This window comes from Suricata suricatta, chromosome 4, assembly GCF_006229205.1.
Source record: "Suricata suricatta isolate VVHF042 chromosome 4, meerkat_22Aug2017_6uvM2_HiC, whole genome shotgun sequence".
In the NCBI taxonomy this organism is placed as follows: Eukaryota; Metazoa; Chordata; class Mammalia; order Carnivora; family Herpestidae; genus Suricata; species Suricata suricatta.
Window position 1 is genome coordinate 43985655 of NC_043703.1, and position 16075 is coordinate 44001729.

Here is a 16075-nt window from a genome sequence, read left to right on the forward strand (position 1 = left end):
TAGTTTGCTTGGAACTGAGACAATAGGATATGTATGTGTTATTTTCTGATGTTATGAGAGGGATACAATGTGGTGAATCTAGAGGCATGAAAAGTTAACATGGCTTTTAGTCTGCCTTTCAATTATTACACGCCTCAAGAGAGCTTTTAGCAAGTATTGGAACAAAAATTCTTTGGTAAGAGGATAAAGATCCATGCCATTGATTAAAGAGGGAATTATGTTAGAGGCAGTGCGTGTGAAAGACAGAGTTGACATTCCTTTTGTGAAAGTTTTGGGATCTTCTTACTTTCCTGCTTACTCTGACAGAGGGCCACTTCTTTTCTGCAGTGTAGGTAGGCCAAGGTTCTCATGTGTAGTGTGTGTAGTGTGTAGACATTAATGCTATTGGCCAAGATACTTCTGTCTGTTTCTGGGGCGTAAGTTGATACCTTTGAAGTTAGAAGTCATCATGTGACTTGCTTGGGCCAGTGATAGTATAAGTGGAGATGAAATAGCTTTTGTGTGGAAGCATTTATTGGTGGTGTGAGAAACTCCAGTGAACTTCCCCCTGCATCCAGTATGGCAGTCAAAAAGATGTCTATCACCCTGATGAGAAGATCGTAAGTATCGGGTCTTTGTCTGTCTTATGTGTAATGGACATGTGGTCTGAATTAGAGATTATTGATGTGTATGTGTGAGCATGTCTAGACTACTGAGGTTTTGGGGACTGTTACATGATACAGATATTTCAGAGACTTTTCCTCCTTAAAGGAACAGTGTTTGACTTCAAAGCATTATTAACTTAGATAATGACAAAAAATTTTATTCTCTGTGATGTGAAAGAGATAGATCTTCTTGAAAAGTGTCCATGACCAACATTACGAATTCCTAGTCTTGATTCTAAACAGTCTCATTAGGGTTCCTGGAGAAATACCATTTTAAATGGATTTTTTTTTTTTTTTTTTTTTTTTTTTTAGTTTTAAGGGAAAGAGAGAGAGTGGGGGAGAGAGAATCTGAAGCAGGCTCTGCACAGTCCACATGGAGCCTGATGCGAGGCTTGACCTTAGGAACTTTGAGGTTTCTGAGCTGAAATTGAGATGGTTGCTTAACCGACTGAGCCACCCAGGCACCACTTAAATAGAATTCTTTTTAGATGGGTTAGCCATGATAAGTTACCTTAAATATCCATCTCAAGGTTGAATAATTGACTTAAGTATCATTTATATATGACAGAACATGTGCTCACTGGGATTTCAAATTTAATTGCAATGGTTAATAATTATTGATGGTCTTTATGTGCTAGTTCTACATTTGGCCCTTTAATCTTTACTACAACCTTATCACATAGGTCATAGCATTGATGTTGCAGATGGGTATAGCAGTTCAGTGACTTGAATAAGGTTGCCTGTTTTGAAAATAATATGTATAGTGCATCCTATTCCTGTTCAGAGATAACAAAATCACATTGTCATGGAGAAGGATATTGTTTGTCTTTATTGCTTTAGCTGGAGGATATATCTCCATTCATTTAATTGTTAAACATGTTTTAATGTATAAGATTGAAAAGTCCAGAATTTATACCATTCATATTATGATGTAACCCATTCCTGGATTTTTCTTTCCCTCTCTGATTGTTGCAAGTGTTATGATTTAAGCTTTAAGAAGATTTAGCAACCTATAATCTTGACCATAATTATAACCTGATTCACAGCTGGTTTTTGTCTATGAAATTCAGAGTCTTTTGAGATACTAAATAGTGAGAGTCTTGTGATAGGACAAGACAGAGCCTTGCCACTTAGAAATCTGAGATACTTTCTCTTAGATTTCTCTTAACTGAAATTCTAAAATCTACTTTTATTTACCTATTTATTGACAAGTGTGTTAGGTTCTCTGTGTTTGTGTTCATAAAGGTTTTGGCAGAGTCCCTGGGCTGAGCATAAAAGATAGAATTCCAGCCACTGCAGGATCAAGAGAGGCCTTAGGAGTTTTACAGGGTTCATATGCTTTACCAGATTTTTGGACTATTAGAGCTATAAAGGGAGGAATCCTAGAATCTATGAATTAATGTAAAGGTTTAAATATTTATAAGTTACCTTGAAGAAAACATGTGTGACTAGTTCCAAAATCTGTACATGTTATACTTCTTCACTGAACTCCTAGCTTCCAGTGGGATCTATATAGTCACATTTTAAAGGAAAGATGTATATTCGTAAAAATATTCACTTTAATGGGTCTTTTGGAGGCTTTAAGTTTAGTATCTCCAATTCTCAGTAACTTCTAATTTGTTTTTTTAAAGTCTATGCTTGTCTTCTGAATTGTGTGATATGTATAAGGCCATTTTCAACTCTTCTGTCATTTTTTTTGCCCTTAGAGCAAATGTTTGCCAGAAACCTTATTCATAAACTATAAAAAAAATAGTTTAGTCTTTATAAATATAGGTGTTTAATGTGTATGTTATTTTAACTGTAGAGTATCAATACCTGAAGGCAGAGGATGAATTACAAATAGAGAAGAAACTAAAGGAACAGATTATGTCCATCCAGACAGTAAACTCGTGTGTTACCATTTTTATCTTTTTATATAAGTGTTACTATATTAGTTATGCATGTTGTGTTATTTACATTTATTTATATTATTGATGGACTTACACAAATGTGCAAGTGAGATCATAGAAGGTTTTATTCTTCAGTTGTTTTGTTTTGTTTTCATCCCTACAACCACCTACAATTCTAACACCAGTTGTTAAGTTTGGGGTTCCCCAAAACCACTCTTGAGTATGATGGTTTGTTGGAAGGACTCACAGGACTGAATGCTCTTTGACTCATGATTAAACGGGACAGATTAAAATCAGTCTATGGAAGAAGCACATGGGTGAAATCCAGGAGAGTTTGGAGTGTGAAGTTTTAATCCATGGACAGCTCTAGCTTCTCCCAGCAAGAATGCAAAATAATACCAATTATTGCCAACCAGGAAGGCTCACTTAAGCCTTGGTGTCCAGTGTTTTTACTGGTTCTTGGTTTTGGGTGAACCTCTGCATGACTGACCTTAGTTTTCAGACCCTCAAGAGGACAGGTTAATACTCTGTGACCCAAAATCCCCACCATAGTCATAGTATTAGCACAGACTGTCTAGTGTGACCCAGTGTCTGCAGTAAAGAAACTCTTATGAGGCAGGACATTTCCAGGGCTTTTGAGAGTAGCTTCTAGCAGTCAGACCTCACTTGATTAAACTTAATCTGTTACCGTACAGTATGCCATCTTTTTTCCCCATCCATTTTGTTTCTGTATTATTCATTCAAAATTATTTTAATTGTTTTTGTTATGACCTATTCTCAGAGAATATAGAAAATGCATGTTACATTTAATGGTATAAATCAAACACCTTCAGCTAAAGAAATAAAACATGACTCATACTTCAGAGACTTATATATGACCCTGTCCAATTGTATATCCCTCCTTATGAGAAGTGTCATTCTCTTAAATCTTGGTTTAAATATTCCCTTCCTTTTCTTTATAGTTTTATCAACCATGTATATATTCCTAAAGTTATTTAGTTTTTGACTGACTGAATTTTATACAAACAAAATCATATCATATTAATGCATCTGGCTGTAGTATATTCATTTTTATTGCAGTGTTTAGCACGTTCATAGAATGTTATACTTTATTCATTGAACCCTTGATTGACTTCTGGGTTGTTTCCCATTTTTGGTGGTACTCAGGCAAGGCGTGGCAAACTGTGGCCTTCAGGCTGAATTTTGCCCATTGCCTGTTGGTTAAAACACAGCCTTCCAGAGCTTAGCCAGGACATTTGTTTACATATTGTCTTTGGGTGCTTCTGTGCTACAACAGAGCAGTTGAGTAGTTGTGACAGAGCCTGAATAGCTAGAAAACCTAAAATAATTGCGATGTGGTTCTTAGCAGAAAGAGTTAGGTGACCCCTGCTCTAAGCATATACCTGTTCAGTGTTTGTACCGATTTATGAATGTTTCTACTTCCTAACCTTACCAATGCCTTGTGTTTTACAAGGTTATTGTGTGGCTTTAAAAAAGTATATCTGGGATTTGTTGGGCCTTTGTGTTGTGTTGATTTGTGTCTCTTTATAATTCTGGAATATTCTGACATTTTCTTGTCACATAAGATTTCTTTCAACTCTTTTTTGTAATTTACTTTTGCAACTCCAAGTAGACATTTTTAAGGTATCTTATCTTCTGTGTCTCTTAAACAACAAGTTTTCCATCTCTTTAAATTTGTGTTTTGGATTGCTTCTTTGCCTGTGTCTTTCATGTCCTCAATTTTTTCTTTATGTTATATCTAATCTATATATTGAATTTTCAATGAAATTAATGTATGTATGTATATATATTTTACTTTCAAGGTTTTTTCACCTTCCAAATCTTGTTTCTTTTCAGTAATCTTTTTCTTTTTTCTGTGACAATTATTTCAGACTTTCCTTGAATATCTTTTTCTCCCAGGATTTCTGTTTTCCTCCCTTTTAGGATAGCTCAGAGATGGATTTAAGATTTACATACATGCACACACTTGGGTATATTTTTTAGGTATTTCAAGGGCTTCTTTTTTATTCTTGAATTATAGTTGACACACATGTCATATTAGTTCAGTTGTACAGCACAGTGATTGGACAGCCCTATACATAATGCTATGCTAAGGGTATTTCTTGATTAATATCCAAAATATCCTTTTTTGGGAGGAGGAGGTAATTATTCTAGAGCATCTCTCCACTTTGTCATAGTGGCTGAAATCTATAAAAGTATAATTTTTGTTTTTCTCTCAATGACTGTGTTATGCCTCAGAGTAATTTTATCCTATGGTCTTTATATTAAATATTATAATCTTTTCTATATCTCCTTGTTGTATCCATGGACTAGGATTCTCAAGTAGAATTTATTGCTTCTCAGAAGGAATTAATAATTTCAAAGATTCTGATTAATCTTACTAATCTTACAGAATTTGCAATTCAGATGTATTTTAACAATTCTCCTTCTCAATTTACTTGCTCCTAAGGTTTAACACATTATTATATATTATTATTTTTGTATTTTTTACTCTTTTAATTAAAGTTGCATGTATTTTTTAAGTTTATTTTTCTTAAAAGAGACAGCATTAGAGGGGGAGGGTCAGAGAGATCTCAGGAACCTTGAGATCATGTCCTGAGCTGAGATCAAGACACCAGGTACCCATTAGGTTATATACATTTTGCTCATTTTCCTTTTTAGTTAGACCTCAGGGTGTTCTAAATGAAGAAAAAACAAATGCTCTGATTTTTGAGGCAGATTTATCCCCTCAGCTTTCTTGTTTTTTAAATATCCAAGGTGCTTTGACAGTGTTTTCCTTTTATGTTGTCAGATAGCACTCTTTTCACATATTTTCCAACAATGATATGATTAAGATGTCCTCTTACCATAAAGGAGCTAAATTGGCATGTTAAATTTTGGTTAATTTTGCTAATATTTACATTTAATTCTATACTCATATGCAACTTGTTTTGTACATGATATACATATTTAGATTTTGTTCTCTTCCCATTATTTATTGATGATCTCTTGAGATCATATAGTTAATATATTTTTGTGCTTTCAGCATCTACTACAGGGTTATTCTTTTGTAATTTCATTAATCTGTTTTGCAATAACATGTAGATCGTTTATTCCATTTGTTGGGATATTAAGGATTATACCCATCCATAATCTCTAGCACTATTATCCATATTTATAACTATTTGAGTTCAGAAATATATCCATGAAGGTGGTGATAAGCACACAGATGTTGTTCATCTGCAAATGATACATGGTGTCCTCAGGTATATGGAAGACAGCCTTTAAAAAAAAGATCATGTTTTCTAAATCTTGTAAAAAAAATATACTGGTTTCTTATGAAAAGACCTATAGACAAGATGACATAAATTCAGCAAATCAAATAAATGGTATGGTAGCACTTCCTGAGGAGGTTCACAAAGTGACATCTCTCACTGAAGAAGAGACATAATAGTAGATTAAGGGAGGAAACTGCAAAAACATTAAATCTAATACTATGAAAATATCCTTATTTACCTCAGTAGCTTTTGAGAAGATCATTGTGGTTTAATATTAGATTTATGAGATATTAGAAAAAATGTAAATAATGTTGAAATTTTCAGTAATAACATATTACTCAGTTAATCCATTTGTATGGTTTTCCAGGAAAATGTGTTTTCCAATGTCGGATATTCAAGCTTTAGTTATGTACAAAGGCTATTTTTCTGGCATGTTGTCTATAATATTTTTAAATAGCAAAGAGCTATATAACTTGCAATAGTGTTAATGCACTACTTAGCAGTTTCCTTAAAATATTTTTTTTTCTGAACTACTTAGTACGGCTGCAGGATATCATAAAAGCTAATAATACACGTTAAGACAAAAATCGTATGTGCACATTGGAATTTTGTGGTTCTTTTCTTTTCAGTATAATGTTTTTATGGTGTGCCAAATATATTTCAGGGTTGTTTTTTTTTATCATATGAATATTGGCACCATTTCTGCGATAGGCTAATAACTAAGCATTAAAAATCAACCTGGGGACCAGCATAATAAGAAAGGGCTATTGCTTAAACACTAGTTCTAAAAGTAGAGTAGAAAATGTGCTAATGAAAATTTCTCCCATAGCCATTATATTTCATGTTTAAAGTCTCTCATTTTATGAATTATTTTTTGATTTTGTAACTAGAACTACATCCCAAATTCTTTTCTTCCCTTACTCATTATGAACTTTCTTCTCCCCTTTTTAGCAATCTTCCTGAGCTCTTTTCGGGTGCCGTATGAGGAAATCAAAATGATGATATTGGAAGTGGATGAAACACAGTTGGCAGAGGCTATGATTCAGGTAAACTGGCAGAGAGCTTAAATTCCAATATTTCATTGCAAGCTTCTCATTAAATAGAAATCTGTAAGTGAAGCAAAATTCTTAAACCAAATCATTCAACTGGAAAATCATTGCTGCATAATTAGTTTTAGCATAACTTCTGCTTTGCCAGGAGATAAAACTCTTCATCTTCTCTTAACTGCAAACTAAATATAATGCTATCGAAATGATTACGTTTCAATTATTTTAAATGACTGTTTTTGAAAGGCAAATTGTTTAATTTAACGTACATGTTTTTGTTTTTGTTAGTTAAGATTAGTAATATGTAACTTAAAATTTATTTGTATAATCCCTTCAGAATATGTTTTCTTAGGCTCTTATAAAGTTGTATGATAATTCGGTGCAGAAGATTGAGGGGCTTTTCTCTTTATTTAGAGTCACCTTTATTATCCACCCTTCCTTGAGTCATTTGTGTTCCTATGAGAACTAGGAATTGTGGGATAGGATTCTGAATTCATTCGGGAGGCTGCCAGATTTTTTAAATGGCGTCTACCCACAGTATTATTTAAGGAATGCTAGTGTGGTGCCAGAGTTACTTGCTGAATTCCACATAAGGCATCAATAATGCATATCTTGATAAACTGTAAAATCAGAGTACCAAACCACAAATTATATAGGGAGAGAATCATATCTTCAGTGTACTATCTATGATTCTTATAATGGATCTACTTAGAAAACTGATGTTTTAGCAATAAAAAGAAACCAGAGATTATTTGTTAGTGTCCACACGTGTTTAAAATTATTTTGGACATGTAATCCATCCAATAAATGGTATCTTCGGAAGTTTTTGGTTTTGCTTCTCCTATCTCGTTGTGATATGATCCCAGAAGGGGTTTGTGCTGTGGGTGGCTGAGACTCATAAACACCTGATTTGGCAACTCTTCCCTAAGCCTTTTTTTATAGTACTTTCTTTTTACTAGATTTTTGTCTTTGTTAACTGTTGATCGTAAATGTCCCTTGTTGTTGGGAGTAAATTTCAAGTTCCTTAAAGAAGATTTTTTTGCTTCATACATGTTTGTATTTTTTTCTAATGCATTTGTTGAATATTTACAGAGTAGCTTTTAACTTGATTACACGACAGTTTTGGATATTCATGTGGATTTTGTGTGTAGAGATGGGGGAAATTTGCATTTTTAAATTCATGTCCAAAGAACATCCAGTTGCATATAATTTCTTAATATATTAGTTTTCTATGCTGCCGTAACAATTCACCACAAACTTAGTAGCTTAAAATAACACACATTTATTAGCCTCTATTTCTATGGAACAGAAATCTGACATGTGTCTTGTTGCACTAAAGTCCAGGTGTTAGCAGGCTTGCCTTGCTTTCTAAAAGATTTAAGAAAAAAAATCCCTTTCTTTGTCTTCCCTGGCTCCTCTGGCTTCCCATGTTCCTTGGCTTGGGACACCTTTCTTCAACTTTCAAAGGATGTTGCCTCTTTGTTCTTTGTTCCATGGTTACCTCTCCCTTTGACTTTATGTCCTGTCCCTCTCTTCTACTTTTATGGACCCTGTGGGTCCATTCTGCAGTTCTGATAATCCAGGAAATGTTTCCTATTTTAAAGTCAGCTGATAACAACCTTAATTCCCTTTGCCACATACCCTAATATTTTTTAAAAATTTTTAAAATATTTTTAAAATTTAATTTTGAGAGAGAGACAGCATGAGGGTCAGAGAAAGAGAGAGACACAGAATCCGAAGACAGGCTCCATGCTCTGAGCTAGCTGTCAGCACAGAGCCTGACGTGGCGCTCGAACCGACGAAACGTGAAATCATGACCTGAGCTGAAGTTGGATGCTTAACCAACTGAGCCACCTAGGTGCCCCTTGTACCCTAATATTTCTACAAGTTTTGGGGATTAGGTGTGGACATCTTGGGGGTATGGTTCAGGTTGTCATTCCACCTGCCATAACCTGCTTCATATAAAACCCATCTCAGGAATTTAAGATCAAAAAATTTAGTTTGGACATTTATAAGCTGATTAAAAAATAAGAATTCCATGCTACTTGAAGTCTAAAGTTAGTTTTATTTGTTTTAAATTTATTTATTCTATTTGACAGAAAGAGAGAGAGCAAGTAGGGAGGGGCAGAGAGAAAGGGAATCCTAGACACCAACCTCTTACCCAGGTCTTGAACTCACAAAAAATGAGCTGAAATTAAAACCTGGGTGCTTAACTGACTGAGCCACCCAGGCGCTCTTCTTAAGTTAATATTAAAAATATGCTCCTAACTGTAAAGTGAAGAACTGCCTGTTTTTCACAGGGCACAGGGAAAACATTACTTTATAATAATCATCTCATTTTAGAAAGTTATGTTCACAGTCATGATTTTGTTTTGGCCTATCTCGTTACTCATTCACACATAACTAGATGTCAGTAGTATGTCGCTTTTTGATGTCATCTTTCTCATCATTCTTTCCCCATTTGCCTTTATTTGCATTTTATTAATTAGTTTATTAAGCAACTATTTTATTATACGCACCATGTGCAGGTATTGTAGTCGGTTTAATGAAACATATATTTTACCTTTTTGGAATATTTAGTTTGGCAAGGGAGATGGGGTGTGTGTGTGTGTGTGTGTGTGTGTGTGTGTGTGTGTATGCATAATTAGAATACAAGATACGCATGGCTGTATCGAGGTTTTTTTTCGTAGAATTTGATGATGGGTTGAGGGAATGCTGTGGAGGTGAGAGAGAGAGAGAGAGAGAGAGAGAGAGTGGGTGTGGGTGGAGGTGAGGGTACTTCAGGAATGGATACAATATGGATGTAGAAAAGGCAATAGGGCGTGTGAATAATGTAGCGAAGATCAGTTTTTCTGGCACTGGTAATCCTCTGAGCTCTGAGGGAAAAGCTGTGGGTTTGTGGGCAACTGGGAAGAGTTAGTTTGGTTTGATAGGACCTTAGGATTTGTGAAAGGTTGGTAAAAGGGAGAGATGTGGAAGTTTGGGCCTATATTCCTAGAAATCATTATAGTTTCATTACTCTACAAAACAAAAATAATGAAGTGAAAAATTAATAACTTCATGATAAAAGATGAATTATATATAAACTCAAAATATTTAAAGGGATTTGGTGGTCATCTAAAGGGATACTGAAGTTCAAATCATCCAGCTGTCAGCTAGAATGGTGAAAAGAAACATAAATAACCGGGTCTTTTGGCCTCAGGCAGTTTTAATAAGTGAAATTTCTGCTTATATGAAAAAATCCTCTACGTGTGTTGGTTTTATTCAGTTGGTAGTATTAATAGTAAATACTTTTGTTAGGGATGATCTTAAATTGCCACTTTTTGTTTGTTTTTGGCCAGTCAACCAAGTTTTTGTCCAAAGGTACACAGTGAGTCCAAAACTTCTTCTTTGATCTAACTACTTTGATATATAACATTTTCTAACAATAGTTTAAACTAATGACACCTTTGGGGGAGCCTTTCCCCATAAATATATAGAGCACGATATAGACTGAATTATAACTTGTACTTGACTTTGGGCTTGAAGACAGTATACTGATGCTATAATTTTGGGATTATGAGCACCAGCTACTCTTTTTCTTAATTTTAATATCAGGACACTAATTTGTTATAACACTGTTATAGTCAATTACATTTTGATACAGAAGATCTGTATAGACTTTGTCCACATGATTGTATAATCATTACTTTCTAGCAGGGAAGATAATTTGTTCACTTGGTCTTCATTGGGAGTATTTCTTTTATCTAAGTGTGTGTCTTGCAAAAGGCTGTGCATGGACGAAGGGGCCAGAATAACCAAGGGAGCCTGTGGTTTCTGGACTCCAGGGGACTGAGGCCAAAGGCAGTGGGCACTTCAGTTCCTAAAAGATCTCTTCATGAGCTTTTTATCTGCAGAGTATATCATTCTATGTCTTCAGTGCCTTTTCAAGTTTTCTTCCACATCAGAAAAGTTACTTTGTGTTTGTTTTAGAGATTCTTTCATTTTTGTTATTAAAACTGTAATCGTGTTGATTAAATCTTGCAAGCACTTTCATTAAAGTTCCCTGGATTTCATTTCTTTCTCTTGCCTTTTAGTAGTAATATGACAATTTATTTTATCCCTCCGAATGAAGTGTTAAAGTATGTTTGGCTTTGCCTGAATTTCTGACATTTAATTCTCTAAATCTGAAATGTAATTGATCACAGTTACCCACGTGAGAAAGCTGTTCCTTTGGTACAGGTGGAGTTTTTCTTTCTCAGTTACACAGCTAATCAAATAAACACTCAGTAGTGCTTGATTTGAATATATAACTCTGGAGAGTAAAGAGGAAAATTGACTGCTTTCAATATGCAGAGAATGTAGCATAAAGCTGAGTATAAGGGAGGTTACCGAGAAATAAAACTGAAGATTGACTTTTTCAATGGTTTCTTTCCAATAGTTTATTGAAAGATTTATCTAGAATGCAAGAAGCACATTTAGTGAAGATATTTTCTTATGGTTTTAATTTTTAGAACCTAATAAAGCATCTTCCGGATCAAGAACAATTAAGTTCACTGTCTCAGTTCAAGAGTGACTATAACAACTTATGTGAACCCGAGCAGTTTGCTGTTGTGGTAAGTACTGTCTCGACGTTAACTTTTCTGTGCGGGCATCTTTATACCATGCAACGCAGGAATGAAAATGTCAGGCCTTTTCACATCAGGGTTGTCCCACAAACCTTTAAAGTTCATCTTGCTTTTTTTTTTTTTTTTAACCTGAGGATATTTGTGGGAAATTATCTTGATTTCAAACATGTTTATTGAAACTGTAGCCATAAATGAAGTCTGAGGAGTTTTTAAAAAGTATAGGCATGATTTCTGTTGTTATTCCCAATTTCATGTCAAAATGTAAGATGAAAACTTCATTCCCATGACTGATGAGTGTCTTTATGGTTAATGCAGGAACATTGTACACCAACAGATCGCAAAAATGGTGTCAGTTTCTTTTGTAATAGCTCAGCTCCTTTCATCTCCTATGTTAGATTCTGAAATTAGAAGTATAGTCTCCTCCTTGGCAATGAGGGTGAAAAAGGAATACCTTTAAAAAAAAATCTTTAAGACATCTTGATAATTGTCTTGTTCCAGCCTCCTGTTTTATTTATAGAAGTCAGGGGTCCAGAGAGGTGAAAATCCTTGCTAGTGCTATATATTAGCTGTGTTGCAAACTTAAGATTTTATCGAGCTTGCTTTCTTCTCTTCTTTTCTCCTATCATTGTATTATCATTTGAGGTTGGTTACATTCAGTCATCGTGATAATACTCCAGTGTTTTGATTCTTTGTATGTGAGATGACTTTTTCCCCGTTTCATCTGCAGTTCTATTACCAACCACCAGGGGCATGATGGAATTGTATTTGCTGTAATTGTGAAGACGGTTGGCTAACTAAAGGACTGTGGCCGCATACCGTATTTGGCATGTTATTGGCAATTGCTCTTAAACTGCTTAAACTGCTGCCATTTCTTCATAAACGCATTCTCCTCAGCCCTCCTCAAAGCTCCTTTTGGCTCCCTGAGTTCACAAAACTCTGATTAGTACCTTAGGGGATGGAAAAGGCAGGGGTTTTCCTATCCATAGTCTTACAATTTTTATTTTTAAACTTTTTAATTTATTTTAAAGAAAAAAAAATTTTTTTTACCCGGTTCTCTAGGGTAGCATTTTCTCTCTTTTTCTCTTTTTTCTGTATGTCCTTGTTTGCTTTATATTCTATTATCTGATCATTTTGTCTTTCTTTTGCTCCCTATTTGATGCTCTACCTACAATGTCTTCTATTGGGAAAAACTGAGTAAGGGAGAATTTTCATTACATTTTTATTATTTATTTATTTATTTATTTATTTATTTATTTTTCAATGTCTTTTATTTATTTTTGAGAGAGAGAGAGACAGTGCGAGCAAGGGAGGGTCAGAGAGAGAGGGGGACACAGAATCTGAAGCAGGTTCTAGGCTCCGAGCTAGCTGTCAGTACAGAGCCCGACGTGGGGCTCGAACCCACGAAACGTGAGATCATGACCCAAGCCAAAGCTGGTGCTTAACCAACTGAGCCACCCAGGCGCCCTGCATTACATTTTTAACCACAGACTATGCAGAGGTGGGTTTTTCCCCCCATCTTTTTTGACTCTTGAGGAAAATTACATAATGTAAAATTATAATTTAAAAATATTTCCCATTCACATTAATTCTCAAACACACATAAGCTTCTATGAAAATGTCTCTGTAGCAAGTAACTTTTTACATTGCATATCATCCCAGGAAAAATGTAAAACTCTTCCCATGTTTCAGCGATTTTTACAGAATGAACTCAAACTTGCAGTTATTTGGGGCGTATTTAAAATAGCCAGGTTATGCCTTCCTTTGCAAATATGGAGTTCACATCACAGAGCCATGATTTACAAGCAGTATTCTCGTAGGGGCCAGAAATTTAAAGCAATTAAACTTCTAGATATTAGTGCTTGAGGTTACAGTTTTGATTTTAAGACAGAGATAGACCACTTCCATTTTAGGACATGTCTACTCAAACACATGTCTACACATTCCATGCCAGGTCATACCTGACTGCAAATGGAATTTAATTTTGAAAGAGTAAACATCTGCTAAGTACAATATGAACAGTACTTCATCATATGTTGATTGTGAACGTTCTTGAACACGTTGTACATTCTAGTTTGTGTGGCACTAATGTTTTAAGACATAATTGCTTTGGTGAAGAAAGGAGAAAGAAAGTTGATAGGAAAAAACAGTAATATATAGTGATGTTCTTCAACTTTACCTTCTTCTGTTTCAACTTTTCACCATTCCTAATCTGTCTCCCTCTACTTCTTAGACACCCCTGCCCCAAGGGGGAGAAACCTGCAAAGTTCCAAACAATACTTAAGAAATGGACCAAAATTATAGAGTGGTGTGGAATGCCTGCAGATTTTGGTTCTTTCTGGATTAAAAGCTCAATATTAAGTTTGCTAGTTCTTTAAAGGGCGATATGTTTTCAATTTATTGAGGTTACATAAGTAATATGGTTTGGTGGTTTTAGGAAATTGATTATAATTGTCATGTTTATTTCTATGATTCCCATTATATACCCGGTTTTATTTTTAAAGTAATAAACATGTTTGTAGTGAAGATTGGCTGTTAACTCGAGGTAAGCTAAACTGCAGATTCCTACATGACTTTGAGCTCATAGAAAAGCATTTACTTGTTGACTAAACGTAGATTTAAATAGTAATCATTTCCGCCTAAAAATCATCACCGTATCAGAAACAAGGGTGGTCAAAGATTAGGATAACCTTTACACCCCAAATAGGGCCAGTGCTTGCCTTTTCATTTGTTTTCACCCAAGATGGGCCTACTTTTAGCTCTGTAACATCTTCAGGTTCTATAACCTGATACGGTGATTTCTACATTGTTTTCAGTTTAATAAAAATCACTTAAAACTCTACAGTTACATTACTTGCCAGTTTAACTTTTACTTTTATCCAGTTATATAAATTTATTAATTTGATTTGTGTGAATTTTAGATTTCTCAGAAAGGTGTGTTCCATTTCCACAAACAGCGGAATTTGGTACTATAAGGTCACTATAGTTCGCATTATGTAATCAACTTTATTTTCACTCAAGAATTAGATAAAACAATAAGCAAAAAGCAGCCCTACTGGGACATTGGCATTTGCTTACTTTATTTGCCCTTTGGTAGAATGACAGTGTGCAAAAGTAATGTATCCAACATGCCTGGGAACCAGTGTCAGTTAAAGACCAATTAGAATAATATAAGATATAACACATAAATTAGAAATATCTTTTACTTTTGTCATGTATTAGATACAACTTTTCAGGACTCCATGTCCTATATCGTGTGTGGTATACAAATATACTACTGAGAAATACTTTGTCAATATTCATGAAATTGTATGCTTTTGAAACATTTTTTCAATCACTTAAACCATGTTTGTATTCTCTCCAGGATTTCTGTAATATAGTGTTTTGCATGCGCTTTATTTTATTTCTCCCTTGGAATTGGAAGCAAAAATTTTTAATGCAGATACTCTCTCTATTCCTAAAGAAAAGATTTTTAATGAATGAATACTAGATATAGGTCCTTTTATGCTACTAAGGGTTTAGTCACTCATCTATTACTTTTAATAGTTCAGAGTCTTTCTGAACTGATTCTCTTTGCAATCCTTATGACTTGGACATTGGCCAGTTTGAACAGGACAGTTGTTAGGTTTTTGAGAGCTGGCTTTATCTGTATACTGTAGTCTCGTCGTGATCTTGACATTGGGGTGGTTGGTTGGTCTGGTACCTTTTGGAATTGATCTCTGGTGCTAGGAATTGAGGGCCTAATTCATACAATCAGCTGATGATAGTATAGTTTGATGTTCTTTAGTTTCTGGGAGATTTTAGCATATGAAAAATAATATCCTACCCCAAATCTGAAAATGTTCTCATTTAATGCTGAGAGATTGAAGGTTCTAGTCAAATGGTATTTTAAAGGAGTTGTCTAGGAGGTAGTCTATTTCTGTGTCTTTCTGTGTGACTTGAAGTGAATGAGACAGTTGGCATGCTGATTTTATTTGTTGGTTTAGGTTCTGGGCAGAGGACATGGAGTACTGACTGATGTGCCTAATTTGAAATATTCTTTTCCCTGGACGGTTCAGGATAAAACTCTTATTGTTGCTGAGAAATTGGTTTTTATTTGGCATGCCCTCTTCTTATGCTTTATTCAACTTAATTTTCTGTCAATAAGTTAAGAAGTGAAAATAGATCTCCTAGAAGCTCTCACTCATCAAACCCATTGTCTTGTCTCTTTTCTTGGATTCATTTCTTCCGTCTTTAACCCTAACACTTCCTTACCTACCATCCCAAAATATGGCCTACTTACCAAAGGCTGGTTCCCATTGAATAGAACTTGAGTTTAGTTGTATGATTTTTTTTTTTTTTAATTTTCAGGTCTTTTGATCAGTAAACCATTAGGTAAATTCACAGTGTCATGGTTTAACTGTGAGAAATGAGATATGTGAATATTCAATGGGATCAGAAGATTAGCTGTAGTTTGGGGAAATGCCTAAAAATTTGCATTTGAAACTTGGTGCAGTAGGCTTTCTTTGATTAAGAATTCTAGGTTTTTGAGTATATGTCTCCATATTATTTAATTCTGTTAAGCTTCCTGTCTTCAAAGGGATCAAAACATTTATAGGAAGGTTGAGTTGAACA

General features: G+C 34.7%; 1 protein-coding gene across 2 annotated transcripts in view; it reads left to right on the plus strand.

Annotated features, from left to right (window-relative positions):
- Nucleotides 1–16075, plus strand: part of DIAPH3 (diaphanous related formin 3) — a 499951-nt gene that overhangs the window by 220206 nt on the left and 263670 nt on the right. For both annotated transcript variants that reach the window (XM_029936634.1, XM_029936635.1), the window contains 2 exons: nt 6763–6857; nt 11351–11452. In XM_029936634.1, the coding sequence (XP_029792494.1) occupies nt 6763–6857; nt 11351–11452 (197 nt within the window). The remainder of the gene's footprint in view (nt 1–6762; nt 6858–11350; nt 11453–16075) is intronic.